This window comes from Clavelina lepadiformis, chromosome 9 (genome assembly GCF_947623445.1).
Source record: "Clavelina lepadiformis chromosome 9, kaClaLepa1.1, whole genome shotgun sequence".
NCBI classification, from domain to species: Eukaryota; Metazoa; Chordata; class Ascidiacea; order Aplousobranchia; family Clavelinidae; genus Clavelina; species Clavelina lepadiformis.
The window spans coordinates 13,225,759-13,238,925 of NC_135248.1; the positions used below are offsets into that span (position 1 = coordinate 13,225,759).

At 39.0% G+C, this 13,167-nt stretch overlaps 4 protein-coding genes, 1 long non-coding RNA gene, 2 other non-coding genes and 3 pseudogenes across 7 annotated transcripts in view; 5 read left to right on the plus strand and 5 right to left on the minus strand.

Annotated features, from left to right (window-relative positions):
• LOC143470248 (polycystin family receptor for egg jelly-like) overlaps window positions 1–13,167 on the plus strand; it is a 122,043-nt gene that overhangs the window by 67,512 nt on the left and 41,364 nt on the right. Inside the window, exons 9-14 of the mRNA XM_076968256.1 lie at window positions 175–458; window positions 543–662; window positions 759–908; window positions 979–1,111; window positions 1,213–1,289; window positions 1,358–1,751. Of these exons, the coding sequence (XP_076824371.1) occupies window positions 175–458; window positions 543–662; window positions 759–908; window positions 979–1,111; window positions 1,213–1,289; window positions 1,358–1,751 (1,158 nt within the window). The remainder of the gene's footprint in view (window positions 1–174; window positions 459–542; window positions 663–758; window positions 909–978; window positions 1,112–1,212; window positions 1,290–1,357; window positions 1,752–13,167) is intronic.
• LOC143470255 (uncharacterized) overlaps window positions 1–13,167 on the plus strand; it is a 107,979-nt gene that overhangs the window by 53,448 nt on the left and 41,364 nt on the right. The gene's annotated exons all lie outside the window — the stretch shown is intronic.
• LOC143470645 (polycystin-1-like protein 2) lies at window positions 1,789–3,242 on the plus strand (the record flags this gene model as incomplete). The annotated part of the gene is made up of 7 exons (XM_076968899.1): window positions 1,789–1,804; window positions 1,872–2,068; window positions 2,191–2,346; window positions 2,409–2,537; window positions 2,595–2,750; window positions 2,826–2,950; window positions 3,017–3,242. Coding segments are annotated over exons 1-7 (1,005 nt in total), but the record flags the coding sequence as incomplete, so codon positions are not given.
• LOC143470649 (uncharacterized) lies at window positions 3,261–4,924 on the plus strand (the record flags this gene model as incomplete). Its single annotated transcript, XM_076968906.1, has 4 exons — window positions 3,261–3,457; window positions 3,558–4,455; window positions 4,514–4,708; window positions 4,780–4,924. Coding segments are annotated over exons 1-4 (1,413 nt in total), but the record flags the coding sequence as incomplete, so codon positions are not given.
• On the plus strand, window positions 6,194–7,150 carry LOC143470266 (uncharacterized). Its single transcript, XR_013119326.1, has 3 exons — window positions 6,194–6,348; window positions 6,866–6,947; window positions 7,049–7,150. It is a non-coding gene; the product is annotated as an uncharacterized LOC143470266 (long non-coding RNA).
• LOC143471497 (5S ribosomal RNA) lies at window positions 12,097–12,215 on the minus strand (annotated as a pseudogene).
• On the minus strand, window positions 12,327–12,445 carry LOC143471490 (5S ribosomal RNA). The gene has a single exon (XR_013119577.1). It is a non-coding gene; the product is annotated as a 5S ribosomal RNA (ribosomal RNA).
• On the minus strand, window positions 12,557–12,675 carry LOC143471442 (5S ribosomal RNA; annotated as a pseudogene).
• On the minus strand, window positions 12,786–12,904 carry LOC143471487 (5S ribosomal RNA). The gene has a single exon (XR_013119574.1). It is a non-coding gene; the product is annotated as a 5S ribosomal RNA (ribosomal RNA).
• On the minus strand, window positions 13,015–13,137 carry LOC143471514 (5S ribosomal RNA; annotated as a pseudogene).

Here is a 13,167-nt window from a genome sequence, read left to right on the forward strand (position 1 = left end):
ATTTTATCCTCAAACTGAGGAAGGTTTTAGCTAAACTTAAACCCGGCGATGATTCTTCATTGTTCGAGCCCCGGTCACTTCTGTGTTACAGCGAATTTTACATTGATTGCAATTACGTCGTATTTGCAGGAGCGATTTGGTTATGTTTAAGTCTAAAATAAAAAATATTTTTAGATCAAAAATTTCTTTTACAACATGGCTACGACTCAAGTGTGAATGACATCATTCTGACATCTGAGCAGTTGCCTGGTTTCGTCACGATTGTGGTGCAAATATGCGGCTCTCGACTATCTTGCTATGAGAGGAATTTTTCTGTTTTTTTAACGGAAAACCATCAGGCCGGTAATAAGTTAAAAGCGGGATTTTTCAACGCATTTTATAGCAATGATTTGCAGAAGATCGCGAAATGTACGCTGCCAGTGCCAATATCGCCAACAAAAATTCTCACCGAATCAGAGGTCGGTTTATAACGTAATAATATGTATGTAGGTTATTAATCAACTTGTGGTTATTTCGAAATCCTTCACTTTTTCATTTAACAGAAACGTAAAATATTTGAAGAAGTCGGGAAATACCCGCTTGTCACCCTTGACTCAGTGAAACAAGTTGCTGACGTCCTAAGTCACCTGACCAAAAATTTTGATGTCACGTCCTTGAAATTGGTAAATTCTACGATTTAAAAATTTATCAGAGAAATAAAAAAATTACTTAAAGCATAACAATAGATGATGCGTTTGTTTGTTTTTTATATTTTTTAGCAAAAAGTGGTGAGAATAATGGATCGAACAGAAGGCTTTGCTTTGAAATTGAAACGCGAGGGGGATGATGACATCATAAGGTCGATTGCGGCTTCAAGCTTGACTGTGACGTCAAATTTGATTGAAGCTTCTAAAGAAACTAGTTTTAAGGTAACAAAGCGAATTAATTTTGCTGACATCACAAATCAGTAATCTAAACAATAAATAATTATTATAAAAGATTAAAGAAACATCAAGAATGACTAGGCTTGGAAGGGCGCTTATGACGTCATTGGTACCTGGGGAAGAAGCAGTTACGTTTGAAACAAAGTTTATCAAAGGAAGATTCCTCAAACTAAACAATGATGTCATCAGTAAGTGACCAAGTCCATGTTGAACTCGCGCCGGTTTTAAGCTCAAGTGCTGCGACGTGTTTCAACTTCCACGAGTTCATTCAAAAACTTTTTTCTCTCAGATCCTCTCGGTGGTAACTCTTCCCTAGTTCAGCTTCCAAACATACAGGCACTAAGCGATGAAGTGATCAATGTAGAGGTATGCATTCTAATTTGCTTTATTTTGCGCGATATACCGCGATAACAAAAAGATTTCATGATTTCTAGATCTTCACCTACAACACTTCGTTCGTCGACTTTAGCACGAACAAACACAAAGTCGATCTCGTGACCTCTGTTACCTTGGCAACGGGATGGGAAAACCAGATTCCTATCAGTTACGAAAAAGCTGAAAACCAAACAGTCGGCTTCGACTTACCAGCACAGCCTAGCAAAGAAAACATCGTAACGAGGGTCCAAAGCAATTGTGACGTCACACATTGTCACAGCAAAGCGACAGGTTCAGCTTTGTTGGATTTGGCAATGCCAAGGCGACGCACAAGTCATTCTATCATCAGAATTCATGTTGAAAACATGGACCTGAAAATACAAAATTGCAAATTAAGCTTGGAAACCGCCAACAACAGCCCTTTCAAATTAAACAAAACGTTTCACGAGAAAGGTTTGTTTGAGTGAAATATTGCAGTGAGGCAATTTTTATGTTTGTAGAGGTCAGTGCTTTCGTAAAATTACTACATTTTTTACTTTTCATCAAGTTCCTTTTGAAAAAAATTATTTCCAGAATCATCGTACTTCTGGTTTGTGCCTGTGAAGTCACTTCCGGTTGCGGAAAACGAATTTAACTTGACCATCCAAGTTGACCTCGGAGAAGGTTATTACCGCAAAGGAAGTTTGATTGACTTGACGTATTCGTCCTTTATGCTCGAGTGCTTGCATTGGGACGTCGATGCCAAAGACTGGAGCGAGAGCTCTTGCAAGGTGAGATATTTGATGTCAATGTTGCTCTAAATAGGTTTTTTTTCAATAAATGTCAAATCAAGTTTACTCATAGTGTCTGTTATTTCCAAACAAACTAAAGAAAGTGACCTCATAATGATCAGGTCCATCAAAACATTGAAACCGGGCTGGTGGATTGCGAATGTGACTTAACTCAACACACAAACGACAACAAGAGAAGAAAAAGAGAGAAAAAAATTGTTCCCACTCTCTACGCCTCCACTCTTGTTGTTCTTCCCAACAAGATCGATCAGAGCCAAGTAAGAAAGTTTACGACGCATCTGAAGTTATCACTTTTAATAAATTGTCGAATCGTGTTTAGCTTTCCTGGAATCTCTGGGAGCATTTTCAAGATAATCCAGTGATCATCAGCTTTTTATTTGTCCTGTACTCCATCTACGCTCTTCTCCTTGTATGGGCGAGATATAAAGACAAAGATGCAGAGAAAAAGGTAAAAAGTAGCAAAATGCTTCTACTGTAAAAAATTTAATCATAACAATTTATGAAGGGACTCTTCATTGAAGTTGACGACAACTCACCGGACGACCAGCACCGGTATTACGTCACAATTTACACGGGTAGTCGTCTACACGCCGGCACTACCGCGGCTGTCTGCATGAGACTGCTGGGCAAAAGGAAAACTAGTAACGCTCACGTCATACAAGTAAATGATGACGTCTGCCATCGTGTGTCCATGTTGTTTGTTTTGACGTCATATAATCTTTGACTATTTGTTTAGCGCGAAAACGGAAACATTTTAACCACGGGAAGCGTCCAGTCCTTTCTCGTTACGACACCACAAAGTTTGGGTGACGTCAGAGCCGTAAAAATGTGGCGCAATGACGGAGGAAGCAGCCCTAAGTGGTATGAATTAGTGACAAGTTATCAGCAGTTGTATGAATTATTGATTTATTGCGAGCTATACTTCAGGTACCTTGAGCGGATGGTGGTAAGGGATTTGGAAACCAGCGAGTGTTGGTTTTTTATGTGCGGCAAATGGTTTAGCGAGGTCGACGTGGAATATACATTCCCGGTCGCAACGATCGACCAGCTACAAATTTTCACAAACTTGTTCCTGATAAAACTCGAAAACCATTTTAAAGACAGGTTTGTTGGTAAAAGATTCCACCACGCTGTGCCAGTCAATTATCTCATAATTTATCATTTTCAGACACCTATGGTATTCCGTTTTTGGCATGAGACCATGGCAACATGACGTCATGACTCGGGTGGAGAGAGTTTCAACTTGCTCTCTCTTTATATTTATGGTGATGTTAACATCTATGATGTTTCATGGTCACAGTTACGCACTAGACGGGAATGTGTTAACAGTTGGTCACTACTACTTCAAGTGGTCCCACATTGTTGTCGGTAAGTTGAGTCAAAAGTGAGCAAAAGCCAAAATGTGGTTTATGTTGTAGTGATAATTAGGTTGGTAAACTCTTACTAACTTTCTACTTCTGTCAAAAAGGTATTGAAAGCGCTTTAATGTGCTTTCCTGGACCCTACTTCATTAGCCTAATGTTTCGTCACGCCAAACGACGGAAAATGAACAAAAATTCAAATCCTGACAATAATCCGCAATCCACACAAACCACCAGAGGGCAGCAAGAACCAACCACATCACTTGCACGTAGCCATGACGTCACAAACACGAGAAAAAGTCCAGAAAACAAAAGCTTAAAAGTTGACCAAAACAGAAAAAAGAATGCTCAACATATTTCTGACGATAAAGATCGTCCATCGACCTCAAAAGACATCTCAAGTCTCGTCCATAGGCAACGGCAAACTTTCCCAGGAAAATTTAAAATTGAAAACGAAACAAAACAACAAAACATTCGCCGAAACTTGAGAGATTCGACGATGAACAAAAAGTTCACCACGTCACGCGGGGAACGAGAAGTGGCCACAACGTCATACCCAATAAAACTTATGACGTCCTCAAAAATGAAGAAACACATCCCGTCGCGCGTTGAACGAAATGGGGCCGGGACGTCATCACAAGTAAAACCTGTGACGTCGACAAAAGTGAAAAAAAACATCCCGTCGCGCGTCGATCGAGATGGGGCCAATAAGTCATCGTCAGCAAAACATGCGACGTCATCAAAAATAAAAAAGCACATGCCGTCACGCGTCGAACGGAAAGTGACCACTAACTCATCACGAGTAAAACCTGTGACGTCATCAAAAGTGAAAAAACACATCCCGTCGCGCGTTGAACGAAAAGTGACCACAACGGCATCGCCAATAAAACCAGTGACGGCGCCAAAAGTGAAAAAGCACAAACCATTGCAGGTTAAACGTGATGTGGCTAAAACGTCATCTCCAGCAACAAAGATGACATCATCAGAAATGAGACCATCAGCAAGGTAATAAATATGGTTGTTGAAGTAAGTTTGTTTGTGAAGTAAAATTTTTCACATGCAGGCCACAATTGTCTGCTACGGAAGCACAGCAAGAATTGACAATCGCCGAAATTGATCCCAACACTCTGGATCCACTCGCTATTGTTCACTTTTCTATCTACGTGGCCTGGTTTTATATCTTTGCAGTTATGGTCACGTCGACGGTGATTTGCGTCATGTACGGAATGACGTATGGGCTAGAAACCTGCAGGGATTGGTGAGCAATTGTTACCAAATAATAAACAGTTAAGATTACGTCACATTCGTTAAAACTCGGTAATATTTCAGGTTGGTTTCTTTCGCGAGCGCTTTCATTCAAACTGTCATAATTCTTGAATCTTTGAAAGTGGTCTTGATCGCTTACTTCTCAGTGATAAACAATCCGATACACGATCTTCGCGATTGGATTCCTCCTTTGACACCATCAGGTTATTGGCAAAACTATGATTTATTGATCGCTTTGAACACATTTTTGATCATTTTTATTTCTTGATAAAGTGAGGCCCCGGTCTTACGTTAATCGTGGCGCAACAGCGAAGAAACAGAAAAAAGAAAAATTGACCAATCCGATTTATCGGGCCCCAACGCGAGAAAGAACCAACCGCAAGAGAAATGCGCAGGAGAACATAGAAATGCAAATTATCAAAAAACGTGTTTCTCCATGAGGCTGACTTGGAAGTGTTTGCTGAGTCCCAATGCCTTTTACAGTAGACTGTGTAGTTTACTATTTTTAAGCGAAGAAATATCTTATTGCAATGGTATAGTATGGTATGGTATCGTTTCCAACTGTACATCCATAGATTAAGGATATTCTTTGCACGACCTACAATCGGCGATGATTCCTCGTTGCCGGTTGTCGAGTTATCGTTTTGTTGCAACATTTTCCTTTTCATGTGATTTTACACGACTTGAAATTGTTCACGAGGGCCAGTGAATACAATCAAGTGTCGTTAAAGCCTTGCCGAAGGTCATTACAACGGTAGAGCCGCTGGGTGTCGCATCATTGCGAGTCTGGCGCTCTAACCGTACTTCTATAAAATCGAAATTAGGCGTCAATCAAACAACATATGCTTTAACTATAGCTATCAATCATAGTTACTTTGTTGCTACTTGGCAAGCATAGTTACATACTAACTATTATTTTAGGGGTGTACAATACAGAATGCTTTGCTATTCCAGAATAATCTAAAACAGTTTATTGCAAACCGAAAATTTCGAATCTTGTTCTGCAATAATTTTGATTTCACCAAATTGAAGCCCATGCAGTGCTTTTTTCGCCTTTACAATAAGACTATAATGTAATTATCGGTTAAAGTTTTATGACACTTTTCAAATTAGTTTTTATGCGGTTTAATTTATAGCGACGCTAATTGCAGCGCTACATGTTTTAAAACGTCAAGTCAAGTTCCACAAAGTCTAATGGAGTCTGCGCATGCCAAGAAATATTTAATGAAAGCTGATATTTATGAATCGACAACAAAAGTGAATTCGATCGCAATGAAACTTGGTTTTTGAGCATTCGTTCTTCAAAATTGTACACCCCTAAACCTAAACTATGTATCGACTCTTACTAAATTGGCTTCAGTTGAATTCTCAGAAAAATTTTCAAACCTTCGCACAAGAGGTGGACAGCAAGTGAAAATGACCAGTCTGCACAGACCTGAATTTTGTCTGAAGATTGGATTCAAAGATTGGATTGGGCTGGTGGATTTGTCAAAGATTGGATTCTGTCGGATGGTTGAAGTCAGCAGATTGTGGTTGCAGTGGAATCAGAGACAGCATTCCAATCTTCTGATGCTGGAGCACACTCAAGAACTAACTTCGGCCATCTTTCGACAACAAATCAAGTTTATGCAAGTTAGTAGTGAAAACGTAATTATATTTGCTGTGTTTTTAAACGATTTCACGGAAAATGTTTGTCTGTACAAGCCATTTCCCCATGTACTGCTAAATCAGTGGTTCCCAACCTTTTTTGCTGCTCGTACCCCTTTGTCAGGTGAGAGCATTCTTCGTACCCCCAAAAAAATTCTGATGGAATTTTTCATATATATATTGAAAAATTCCATCATTTTCATATATATATTGCTCTGTGACCCAAGGATCTTCGTACCCCTTGATGTTTAATCTCGTACCCCCAAGGGGTACGAGTACCCCCAGTTGGGAACCGCTGTGCTAAATCATAATAATACAGTATGTAAAGCAATAGCCTAAGCATCCAGATTGTGCATAATTGCTTTGCCTGACAAGCACTTGGAGATTGATTGTTCTGGTCACATTGTTTTGATGACAACCTTACAAAACTGAAACTACAACTTAATTTTATAAAATAATTTTAATGCTGTTACTACTGGCGGCTTTTACCATATTTTTCCAGATCGATGTCTTTGCATCATTTCAGGGTCCGGTTATTCGATTAAAAAACGACTCATCAACATCTTTCGATTTATCGAGCCCAGGTAAAAGAGTATTTCTCAATGCACCACCATCTATTGGACTGCAATAACATCATGTTCTGTAGATGACTGTTAAGGTACCTAACAAAGATTCCATAATACAGCGAGTAGCAATTTCATCACATCTATCTATCTTTTTGTACATCACTGTCGATGTGTCACCTGATAAAGAAGATTCCATCATGCAGCGAGCAGCAATGACATCTATCCACAGACCAACATCGGTGTGCAATTGTGCTGCACACTACTGGGCTCGACACCAATGCTCAGGATTGTTATCATGGTCACGGCTTCTGCCTGGGATGGGGTTTCTTTTACGGTGGGTTTTCTTTTCCCATCCACTGATGTACAGCGTTGGATCTGCAGTCAACGTCAACAGTCTCTTGCATGAACACACCACCTACTTCTGTTTTTCTGGTTTAGTGGCTGTGCTAGTTGTCATCAGCAAGTGATGCCATCATTATACTTGCACATGTTTTAAGCTTTCTAAAGTTTGTCATGATTTCCTTGTTCTTGGGCATGGCAACTAGCACTCCTTTTCGTCCCCACCATGCCTATGACGAAAAATAAAATGATTGATTGATCGTTCAGTTGTGATGCAAAAATGTTGTTTTAAAAAATCCAAAACACAAGTCCCACCCGAGTTGCGGCCCGGTATAAAATGCTTGTATGACACATCGCAGTAAGTGATCTCTGGCCTGACAATAAGGTGCAAATATTGTTTGGCCAATGGCATAATTAACATCTTTAGCTTTCAGGCATGACAAGCGTTTTATTGAGTCACTCAATATATGTTTGTTAAAAATGGTGCCATTTGCAGCAGGCTTTATGTGTACGTCTAAGTTCTGTTACCGAAAACTGTTTTGGGTGATGGGAAACAACACAAAAAGGAAAAAATGTTTACTCACAATTGTAAAGAATCCGTTAGATGACATTTCTTACTCAACCTAACCAAGTGGTCAAACACACAATTGTAACCGATATATTTAATGCACAAAGAAGTTCTACGAGTTCTCTAACTAAATTTCTCACCATCAATATAATGCAGTCTGCAGTCCTTCTGTTGCAGGCAGGTGTAGGTCCTTTATGACTCCCAGCTTTAATTTACAAACTTACAATCAATTTCCCATTCACAAATCGTGATTCACAATGACATAATCTCATGCCACACCACATTCATGTAAAAATGTTTATGACTTGGAAAATAAATCACTGATCAATAGATATAAATCAAACACTGTAATTGCATGCATTTATAGCAATATCAAACCGGAAGTTGACAGCAGAAAAACATTGTCAACAACTGAAAACCATAAAAACTAGGTCAAACTTGCCCGTCAATAAATGGATCAGGTTAGTTAGACAATTACTTGATATATCTTGTTCAGGATCAGCTCTTTGTTCAGAAAAATCTTGTTCTGCACAAACAATTAAAAAAACAACTTTTGAGCACAACTAACATGGGTTTCTATCAAATGTTTGCTATGTCAAATGTAGTAGTGTGGGGATCATGTAGAAACATTGCAATAATTATATATATTGGCATTGCAAAAGTTTTGATTTTTCTCCAGGCAGATAATAATGTGCAAAGCTTGTAGCGTGCTGACGGTAGTTGAAGTATTTCAAGTAGCGTTGTTTTACGGCGTAAAGTTTGAAGTGTACTTGATGAAATGTTTGGATAACGTAGATTCGTAGAATAATAGATAGTACACACATACACGTAGCAACGATAAATTAACATGGCGTTAGCTGATTGGCTGACGTGTATGATATAAAACTTTAAGCTTGGTTAAAATCGATATACTCTGGATGTTCTGGCCGGCGAGGCTCTGCAAGGGCTTGTCCCTTCAGGACTTGCTAGTACTCTGCTCTTACTCTCGTCTCTTACAAAACGGATCTTGGAAATTCTCTCTTCTCTGAGTTATTTCCATTGTTCTGTAAAATTGAAGTTAGTACTGAATTACTATGAAAGTGGGATCATGGTGTAAATATTGCTAATTCGATACAACTGATTCGGACAATATAACAACTGAACTTTATGAAATTGGTGTTGATTTAAGAAGCAATAAATAAGACAGTAAAAAGCAACGGAGTCAAGATAACTAGCTCGGAGTCAACAGTCAGACTTGGCTTAGGCCAGTCCAGAAACCAATCCACCACCCCAAACCCCATAGTAGTGTGCATCACTTTCAACGGAAATACTATTTTTTCAAGTTTTGAAAATTCAAACATGACTGAAATTTATGATTACAATGTTTAAAGAATTATTGAATGGGTTCAAATGGTTATGTCTACATCAATGATCGAATTCTTAACTGAATATAAAACAAAATTGTTTGAATCTAAAACTTTGCGCTGATTTGATTGACTTGTTCTAATGATTGTGAAGCGAGATTTCAAAATCGTTTTCACAACGAGATTACCCTTAGACAGAGATTGCAATAAAAGTAAGACAGCAGCAATAATATGTTTAAAACAAGCAATAAACAGGATTGGAAATGTGAACAGTTTGTTTCTTCGGAAAATTATTTCCAAATACACAAGCAGCGAAGTTGTTTATAACTTAACGAACGACGACTAATTATTTATTGTTGTCATTTCTGACGTAGCCATTTGATCTGTGTGCGTTGAAACCTGTCATTTTTGTTCTAAAAGCATCATCTATTGGACAGTAATGAGTAATGACATTTACTTTGTACATCACTGTTGATGTATCACCTAACAAAGAAGATTCCATCATGCAGCGAGCAGCAATGACGTCTATCTAGAGATCAACATCGGTGCGCTATTGTGCTGTACATTACTTCTGCCTGAGATATAAAAGTTATCAAAGACGCAATGGAAGCCCGTATTCCACGCACACATGGATTGTGTTATGTAAATTTGAAAACGGTATGGTATTACATGTGGGAAACTACCTACATTTTTAAATAAATGAGAGTAAAATCGGTTCCACGACATATGGCCGCGGGAAAGTGGCCGCGAACAAACTCACCGGGGTCAACTGAACGTGACGTAAATTGACCGCAGACAAACTGACTGTGACATAAACTGGCCGGCGATCAAATTAACCGTCGATAAATTGGCCGGCGAACAAATTAACCGACGACAAATTGGCCGTCAAAAGGTCAAAATTCTAATTCACATATATCGGGCGTCGCTTTCGAACTCAGCTCCGAAGAGACCCGCCATATTCACATGACTTCTGGAACGTCCATGTTCGGGTGTTAAATGGCGAAGCCAGAACCAACAACAAAGTTTTGAAAGTAAGACCTTTTGACGGCCAATTTGTCGCCGGTTAATTTGATCGCCGGCCAATTTATCGACGGTTAATTTGATCGCCGGCCAGTTTATGTCACAGTCAGTTTGTCTGCGGTCAATTTACGTCACGTTCAGTTGACCCCGGTGAGTTTGTTCGCGGCCACTTTCAAGCGGCCATATGTCGTGCTCCCAGTAAAATCGATAGTATTGTATGTCTATGTCTATCATGCAACTAAAATGCAAAAAATCGGCAAAAGGGTTAACTGTGTGTTAATATGATAAAAACTCAAAATTAAACTTACGGCAAAGTTTCTAGCAAAACCAAAAGTTTTATGCAAGTTACTTTTAAAACCAAAGAAAGCTATCTTGGAAGCTGTGAACTAGATGAGTTTCTAAAGATTAATTGGCTGGATACTGGAATTCATTTGCCTTCCGGTAACAACCCTGAACTATTTCTTGTCAACGATTTACGCCAAAGAAAGAGCGTCCTTTACAACACCAGGCTTTTCTGTGCAGAGCACATTTACCAAAAACTAAACTTAGGAAAAATATCGGTAGTTGAGGTTAGTTTGCTGAATAAATCACTCAAAGCCAAGTCATTTCACAGCGGTACAAAATTTTTGCTGCCAAAAACTGTTACCCAGGCGGGTGACAACTTTTTATTGCGCAGTGATATTAGCATTGGTAATATAGTAGTGCAGTGGTAGTAGTGAGTAGTGACTAGTGCAGTGATGTAGCCTACATTGGTGCTGACAGTACATGAAAACAGAAATTAATTTCATTGAAGAAATTTTACTATCACCGGATGAAATAAGACCAACAACGTAGTCAGTTAACACACGGTCCTTTTAAACGTATTTCATGGATGATATATTTCTGTTCTTCAACTTAAACAAACTAAATCAGGTATACTGGTATAGAATAGCAGAAACCTTTATTGTTACTGCAATACCTAGAGCCAGCATTGTGATTGTTATCTAACTATGGTAATTATGACGTAACAATGTACTTGTGAAAGCCCGTTAGTTTGGTTTTAAATGTGTAATAATTGGTCATACCAAAAGTGGTAAGCTTTGCTGTGCACGCAGTTTCTCAGTTGTTTTACATAAGCAAGCTATAAGAAGTATCCTTCACCAAGAAGAGAATATCTGAATCATGATGATTTTCAAAGTTGCTTTGGTCATCACTTTCGTGCTGGTGTGCGCAGGTATTGTTGGATAATTAATTATACCGTAGCTTTGGGTTAGGCAATTTCGTTTTAGGCAGTGGAGTAGCCTTTAACTGTAAATTGTGAGTATTTGTTTGCACATAAACGAAGGGGGTTCCCCATATTGTGATCTGATATTCCCAAATTGATATAATAGACAACAAATACCAAACAAAGCTGTCAGATTGGACATTTTTTATTTGCTTTTGTAGTTTAGTCCCTCGAAAATCAGCTTTAGACCTCCCTTTCGAAAAACGTTTTCCCTAAACTGAGTACATGTATATCATTTTGGCTAACACTCAAAAGTGTTTCATTTCTAAGCGAGCTGTTATTTGTTATGGTTTAACTGCTGGTTAAATATTTTATTGTGCACAGTTGGAACCGGTTTTATTCCAAAATGTAAGTCTTTGTAGTATAAACGACGTTTATACTACAAAGTTTTGATGGAGTTATTCAGATCCACTCAAACAGATATAGCATAATCCTTGCTAGTACTGTGATACTTGAAACCGAGGTTGCTTAACTTCCGAGATCGAACGAGATCGGGTCTACTCAACCTGGTATGGTCGTAGGCGATTTCAAAAGAAAGAAAATGGCCTTTTGAATTATAATTCGATTGTATAGGAAAGTTAAAAACGCAAACAGTTGCTATAAATTTCATTGAAATATACAGCATGACTAAAATGTTTACAACACCCGGTATTCCCAGGCGGTCACCCATCCAAGTACTAACCGGGCACAAGGTTGCTTAACTTCCGAGATCGAGCGAGATCGGGTCTACTCAACCTGGTATGGTCGTAGGCGATTTCAAAAGAAAGAAAAATAGCTTTTTCAATTATAATTCCATTCCATATGAAATTCAAAAACGCACACAGTTGCTATAAATTTCATTGAAATATACAGCATGACTAAAATGCTTACAACACCCTGTATTCCCAGGCGGTCACCCATCCAAGTACTAACCGGGCCCGAGGTTGCTTAACTTCCGAGATCGAACGAGATCGGGTCTACTCAACCTGGTATGGTCGTGGGCGATTTCAAAAGAAAGAAAAATGGCTTTTTCAATTATAATTCCATTCCATAGGAAATTCAAAAACGCACACGGTTGCTATAAATTTCATTGAAATATACAGCATGACTAAAATGCTTACAACACCCGGTATTCCCAGGCAGTCACCCATCCAAGTACTAACCGGGCCCAAGGTTGCTAAACTTCCTAGATCGAACGAGATCGGGTCTACTCAACCGGATATGGTCGTAGGCGATATCAAAAGAAAGAAAATGGCTTTTTCAATTATTATTCGATTGCATAGGAAATTCGAAAACGCAAACAGTTGCTATAAATTTCATTGAAATATACAGCATGATTAAAATGCTTACAACACCTGGTATTCCCAGGCGGTCACCCATCCAAGTACTAACCGGGCCCGAGGTTGCTTAACTACCGAGATCGAACGAGATCGGGTCTACTCAACTTGGTGTGGTCGTAGGCGATTTCAAAAGAAATAAAAAGGCCTTTTCAATTATAATTCGATTGCATAGGAAATTCAAAAATGCACACGGTTGCTATAAATTTCATTGAAATATACAGCATGACTAAAATGCTTACAACACCCGGTATTCCCAGGCGGTCACCCATCCAAGTACCTACTAACCGGGCCCGAGGTTGCTTAACTTCCGAGATCGAACGAGATCGGGTCTACTCTACCTGGTATGGTCGTAGGCGATTTCAAAAGAAAGAAAAATGGCTTTTTC